Source organism: Colobus angolensis, unplaced genomic scaffold (assembly GCF_000951035.1).
Source record: "Colobus angolensis palliatus isolate OR3802 unplaced genomic scaffold, Cang.pa_1.0 Scaffold5, whole genome shotgun sequence".
Classification (NCBI taxonomy): Eukaryota; Metazoa; Chordata; class Mammalia; order Primates; family Cercopithecidae; genus Colobus; species Colobus angolensis.
In genome coordinates, this window is record NW_012118487.1 from 32,501,539 (window position 1) to 32,508,708 (window position 7,170).

The 7,170-nt window shown below is 31.9% G+C and overlaps 1 protein-coding gene across 3 annotated transcripts in view; it reads left to right on the plus strand.

The window, feature by feature from the left end:
- MAP9 (microtubule-associated protein 9) overlaps positions 1-7,170 on the plus strand; it is a 34,787-nt gene that overhangs the window by 14,558 nt on the left and 13,059 nt on the right. For 2 of the 3 annotated variants that reach the window (XM_011959744.1, XM_011959745.1), the window contains exons 6-7: positions 4,231-4,324; positions 5,953-6,200. In XM_011959744.1, coding sequence (XP_011815134.1) covers positions 4,231-4,324; positions 5,953-6,200 — 342 coding nt within the window. The remainder of the gene's footprint in view (positions 1-4,230; positions 4,325-5,952; positions 6,201-7,170) is intronic. The other variant, XM_011959746.1, reaches the window with a different exon arrangement.

Genomic DNA, 7,170 nt, shown 5'->3' on the forward strand with positions numbered 1-7,170 from the left:
AGTGAGATGACCCCAGTACCTCAGTTGAAAATGCAGAAATCACCGGTCTTCTGTGTCGCTCGCACTGGGAGTTGGAGACTGGAGCTGTTCCTATTCGGCCATCTTGCTCCGCCCCTTCAGTATTATTTCTTTTGGTTTAATTTGCTTATCTTTAGATTTGAAAATTTTCTCACTTGTTTTTAAGATTTTCATGTTTTCTGCTAAACGTGTTGAAAGAAAGATGTAAACTTTCTTCTTTGTACTGCTTTAGTGGCCCCGATTTTTTGATGCCTTTTATTTTTATTATCATTTCTTTAAATATATATTCTAACTTCCCTTGTGATAGATATCCTGTTTTAGAAATTCATTTTTTTACTTGAAAAATAATAATTGTACATGGGGTACATAATGATTTTTCGATACATATAATATATAGTGATCATTGTGATCTCTTTTTTGACCAGTTGGTTATTTTGTGGTGATTTTTTATTTTATTTTCAAATACTTGGTTCTTCTCTACATATATTTTGCTGTTAATTATAATTTAATTTTGTTATGGTCCAGATAATGTGTCTTACATGATTTCAAATTTTTAAAAATTATTATTATTATTTCTAAATGGCCCAACCTTAGTGTATCTTGTGAAAGTCTCATTTGCATTTGCAAAGTAGATGTGTTCCCCAGGTGCTGAATATAATGTTGTGTAATTGAAGTTTGGTCAACATGGTTGATAATATCATTCAGATCTTCTTTAGCCTTACTGATTTTTCATCTAATTTGTTTACCAGTTACCAGCTTAGGGGTATTAAAATATCCAGTTATGTTTGTGGGTTTGTTTATACTTCTCTTTAGTTCTATTAGTATTGTATAACTTTGTTATCAGGTGCGTACATGTTTATTATTATTATGTTTTGAGCATTATGAAATGTCTCTACCTCTGGTAATATTCCTTTCCTTAGCTTGTAGATTGTTTTGTCTAATACTTCAACTTTCTTATGACAAGTGTTTCCATGGTATATTTTTTCTATCTTTTTTCTTTCAAACTAATTCTTTCATTTAAGTGAATCTCTTACAATAAGGGTTTGGTGTCACTTTTTTTTTTTATTATATTTTAATTTCTAGGGTACATGTGCACAAGGTGCAGGTTTGTTACTAAACTATCGCAAGAACAGAAAACCAAATACCACATGTTCTTACTCATAGGTGGGAACTGAACAATGAGAACACTTGGACACAGGAAGGGGAACATCACACACCTGGTGTCACTTTTTTATTAAGTCTGGCAATCTGTACCTTTTAATGTAGTGTTTAGTCCATTTATGAATGTTTTGTCAATTTACTTTTAATGTAAATACTGATATGGTTGGATTTAGGAGCAATTTGTTTCTCTTTATTTTCTATTTATCTTTTTTAAAAATTATTATTTTTATTGTTGTTTCTCTGTTACTCTTTTCTTACCTTTTTTTGAGGAGATAATCATGAGTTTTTTAGTTTTATTATTATTGACTTTTTATCTATATCTGTTTGCATTATATTTTTCAGAGTTGATCAGTGGATTAAAGAATACATCTAAACATTATCACAGTCTATTTAGAATTGATACGGTATTGTTTCACATTTGATATAAAAATATACTTCCATATACTCCTGCATCCATTGTGCTATTGTCATATATATCTATATATCATATAATCCCCACAATAAAGTTATAACTTTTCTTTAAAGAGCCTTTTAAGTTTTTTCTATTAGACTTTTAAATAAAGAAGGCTACAATATATATTATATATCTATGGTATTATATATTGTATATATTATAGATAACATTCTATTGCTAAATATATTATAGATAATACATATTTGTAGATAATATCTATATATAGGTAATATATTCTCATATATTATGTAGACATATATCTACATAATATATTTATAGATAACATATATCTATAAATATAGATAATGTATATCTATAAATATATACAGTTTCTAGGGATCTTCATTTCTTCCTGTAGATTCAGATTACTGTTTTGTGCCCTGTTAGTCTTACAAACTTATTTTACATTTCTTGTAATACAGGTTTACTAGTGATGGATTTTTCTCAGTCTTTGCTTTTCTAAAAGTATTTGTCTCATCTTCGTTTTCGAAGGGTGGGTGATGTGATTATATCCTTCTTGTCTAATAGTTGCCTCCTTCTACCTCCAGCTCTTTATAGGTTTCCATTTTTATTGGCCTCTCTTGTGAGCATTTATTTCATTGTCCTCTCTATATAATGTGTTGATTTCGTCTGAATGCTTTCAGAAATTTTACTCAAGATTGTGGTTTTTATCTTTTAATTACAGCAATTTGACTATATGGTGCCTAGGTCTAGCTTTCTTTATGTTTATTCTGCTTGACGTTTGTTGAGCTTTCCAAACCTATAAGTTGATACTGTCTGTGAAATGGGAAGATTATTTTTTCCCACCCTATTTTTCTCCCTCTCCTTTTGGTACTGTAGTTACACATGCATTGAAATTTTTACTATATCTCACTGATCTCTGAGATTCTGTTTATATTTCTTAAATTTTTTTCCTCTTTGTTTTTCAGATTTAATAACTTGTATTACTCAGTCTTCAGGTTTACTGATTGCGGTCCAGAGAATGTATCTTTTATGATTTCAAATTGTATTAAATTGTCTTGTTTTGTTTTAATGGCCCAGCATGAGTGTATGTTGTGAAAGTTCCATTTGTAGTTACAAAGTATAAGTGTTCTCTAGATGAATTTTTTATTTCACTTACTATGGTGGTCAACTTTAGATTTTCCATTGGTATTTTTTCTATTTTTTATATCTCTGATAAAATCCCCCATCTTTTCAGCCATCATGCACATATTTTCCCCGAAGTGCTTGAACATATTTATAATAGCTATTTTAAAGTCCTGTCCGCTAACTGTAAAATGTGAGTCATCTCTGGGTTGCTTCCTATTGACCATTCTCTTTTTTTTGTTTGTTTGTTGTTTTAAATAAGTGCCACCCTTTTCTGTTTCTTTATCTAGTGACTTTTGATTGAATACTGGGTGTTGTGAATGATATTTTGTAGAGATTCTTGATTCTTTTATGTCCCTCCAAACACATTTTCTAGCAAGCAGATATCATGGCTGGACACAAATTCCCAATCCTGTTTCTCCTGCAATGGATATCAGCTGAAATTTCTGCTTAATTCTTTTCAGTTTCTAGGTTCTACGCTTTTACAGGATCCTCTGAGGTCTCCCTTATGCCACAAATAGAGGTGGTAAAGGTTTTTGGTGAATTTCATATGCAGATTTTGTGGTCACTGTCCTCTACTATTTTCCACATACTTATTGGCTGATCTCGTGGTCCTAGACTCTATCCTCTGTCCCCTCAAGTCATTCCACCAAGGCTGTAGCCTTCTATTACTTGAGCTGCATAGATTAGAGAATGCCTTCTGGCAAAAAGCTACTAATTTGCAGATCTCCTCAGGTGAAACTTTGTCTTTCAGGGTAGACTCCAGTGTCTCAGCACTTCTTCCATTTTCTCAAATGTTTTCTCTCCATTGCTTTTGACATATAATTTCCTTTGTACCCATAAAATATTGCTGGGAAAGAAAATTAAAGGATTTCTACAACAAAGTGGAACTTCTTACATTATGGTATCATCACCGTTAGGCTAGATGATTCTATGAAGAAATGTTTACCTTAGATACACAAATAGAATCATTGCATTTCAAATATAATTTTCAGAATTTTGAGGAAAACTCAAGTGCATGCAGTCTATGTGCTTTTCCTATCTAAAATATTTGGAAGTAGCTGCTTACTTGATTTTATTAAATGTTTTCATTTGGATAACTAGTAATATTTGCTTGGAACTGAAGTATTTACCTGTCTTTATGCTTTCCTTCAAAGGATAATTGTAGGAAGAGCTATCAAAATCAAATCTTGGCCTTAAATATTTATAAGAAATGTGATTTTAAAGTAATAGGAGTTTTGAAAATTGGTAAAAACAGACAGGTGGTGGTAGTTAGATAAAGAACTTGAATAATAACTCTTTCAGTGACCCCTTTTATTGACCAAGACATCAAGGCTTGAAAGTAAAGCATACTCACCTCCACTGGCTTGTCACACTTTGTGTTTCAGCACAAATGACTAATCAGATTTCAGAGTTACGCACTATTTTAATTTGTAGTTTTAATAATTCTATTGTTCCCAAAAATGTTAATTACTAAACTTACATGGGAAATGTATTTTTTGCAGAAACAGGATTCATGCTTAACAAGTCTATCATCATCACCACTTAAACAAATTCTTGGAGATTGTTTTTCACCAGGATCTGAGGGAAACACATTGGTAAAAGGTGGTTATATATAATAATTATATCTTATTTGTGAACTCTGTACTACTTAGACTCCTGTTTGTAAGAGAAATAATACTTCCTATAATTACAAGAGAAATGCATGTTTTTATGAGTTTGAGTTTTAATCTTGATCATGTAGTTAACTAACTGTGATTTTGGATGTAGAACTTAATCTCTCAGTGCCTCAATTTCCCTAGGTTATATTATCTGTCTCATAAGGGTCATTGTGAAAATTAAGTGATATAGTGCATTTTAGCCATTAGCCTAGTTCACAGCCCAAGTGGAGTGAGCACCTGAGATAAGCTATCGTTATGTATGTGTTGCTTTGATATTCTGCAGGACAACATAATAGCTAGGTGGAATTTTAAAGTGAGACTAAGCTAGATTTGAATACAGGCACAATTACATAAACAAAGTAGCTAACCTTTCTGACCTTGTATGTTGATCTTTAAAATGGGTAACATAAGGGTAATCTGCCTTATAGGGTGGTGTAAGAATTAAACATGTAAAGCATTTACAGCAATACCATAGTAAGCACTTACTGTGATATGTGAGTTGTGAACATAATTTCTTTTCTTAGTGATATGTAGCTTAATGAAAGCTAAAACACCTAGCTATTTCTAGGTCTGAGATGTGTAACGAACATTTATTAAGTGCTTACTATGTAGCATCATTTTTGTTATTTTACATATGAGAAAAGCTGAAGTGCAGTGACTTGGGGAAACATACCCAAGGTCAGCGATGGAGCCATAGTTAAATCTTGAGCTCCAAAGTTCTTGTTCTTTTCACTGAATAGATTAACAGCTCCAAAGAATCCAATAGGGAATTGAGTGATTTTAAGCCCATCTTACCTCAAAAGAAATTCCAAAAAATGGTCATAGTGAAACCAATAGAATTAAGACTTTTGATAGTGAAGATTCAGGTTTAGCTAGGAGGTGGATCTTGGTAGAACTGAAAGTTGGTGATCCCATTCCAAAATGTGGTAGAATCAGAATAGTAGAAGCAATTCTGTAAGCGCAAAACTGAATCTTCTTATGCCAGAGCTTGAGCCTGTTTCTTGGAGCACAGAGAGGATAAGCAATAGTCTTTATTGCCACTTATGGCATCAGAGGCAGTACTGCATCTTGGTGAGATGAAACTCACTAGAGTCTGTATAAAATTGCATTAATTCCTGGTTCTTTCTGCATCTATGCAATTCAACAGTTGTACTACTAGTAACTATAGTAGCCTAGAGAGGTGTGACACCTTCTTATGCAGCCTGTTGTTCCAGCTAAGAAACTCAGGCTTTAGAGCTGAACAAATATTGTCATCTCACTTGCTTGGTTTGTATGTCAACAAACTCTTTTGACGTGTCTTTGTTTTAGGGTAGTTATTCCATTCTGTTTATTAATATGCTATTTTTCTAAGTACTAGATTTGTTAAGTGCTTCATTAGTTAAGGGTAGACAATTTTTTTTTGTGAATCACTTTTGAAAAAAGTTTATGCAAGTTTAATATGATAGTTTTCTTCATATTTTGCAGGAAAAAAAGTTTATAAATAGTCCTCCTTTAAAAGAAAGCAAATGAATCTGGTATTTACCTTATTAATTCAGAAGGGGGTTTTAATGCTATTACTCTGTCTCAAAATAGATCCAAATGAAGAAATCACTGAAAACCATAATTCCTTGAAATCAGATGAAAGTAAAGAGAATTCATTTTCAGCAGACCATGTGACTACTGCATTTGAGAAATCCAAGGAAAGTCAAGCGACTGCTGATGACCTTGAAGAAGAAAAGGCAAAAGCAGAACTGATTATGGATGTTGACAGAACAGTAGATCCACTACTATCTAAATCTCAGAGTATCTTAACATCTACCAGTGCAACAGCGTCTTCAAAGGTATTTGTAAAAATTCATACCTTTCATACTACAGCTTAAAACTTGAAACAGAACTTTAAGAAATTTTATCTTCTGTGTTATATACTTCTGAATTTCCAGTGGAAAATTTATCTTTTGATAGTGGTATTATATTGTCACGTGGTTCTTACTTAATCCAATAAAATTTAACTTTAAGGAGTTTGTAGTGAATTTAATGAAACCCAGTGTTTAAAATTTATCAGAGGTATATGATTATAATATACTTTTAAATATCTCAGAAATGCATACTCGTAGTGTATATATTTCCATAGGTCTTCACATTTTAAAAATATAACTATCTGGAATAACTTCTGAGATTTTAAATTAGAGTTATTTTTTGGATATCACTTTAAAACATGAAACATGTTAATAATTTTAACGAAAATCTTAAATGTTTATCAACATCCGTGCTTCTTTAAAATAGATGGTTATCATCAGGAACATTATTATTATTATTCATATTTGATCCTTCGCCTTTATTTCCTAATTTTCAAAATAATGAGTTGGTGCCCTGGCAACCTCCAGAGGTGACGAAGTTGCTTTTTTTTTTTTAATTCATATAAATTTAACGGGTTCAAGTGCTTTTTTGTTACATGGATATATTGTGTAGTAGTAAAGTCAGACTTCTAGTATAAACTAAAATATACATTGTATCCATTAAGTAATTTCTCATCCCTCACCTCCCTCTCACCTTTCCTAGTCTTCATTATCTATTATTCCATACTCTATATACATGTGTACACATTATTTAGCTCCCACTTATAAGTGAGAACATGTACCATTTGACTTTCTGTTTATGATTTATTTCACTTAAGGTAATAAGCTCCAGTTCCACCCATGTTGTTGTAAAAGACATTTTTTCTGTATGGCTGAATAGGATTCCAGTGTGTGTGTGTGTGTGTGTATATGTGTGTGTGTATGTGTGTGTATGTGTGTGTATGTGTGTGTGTAT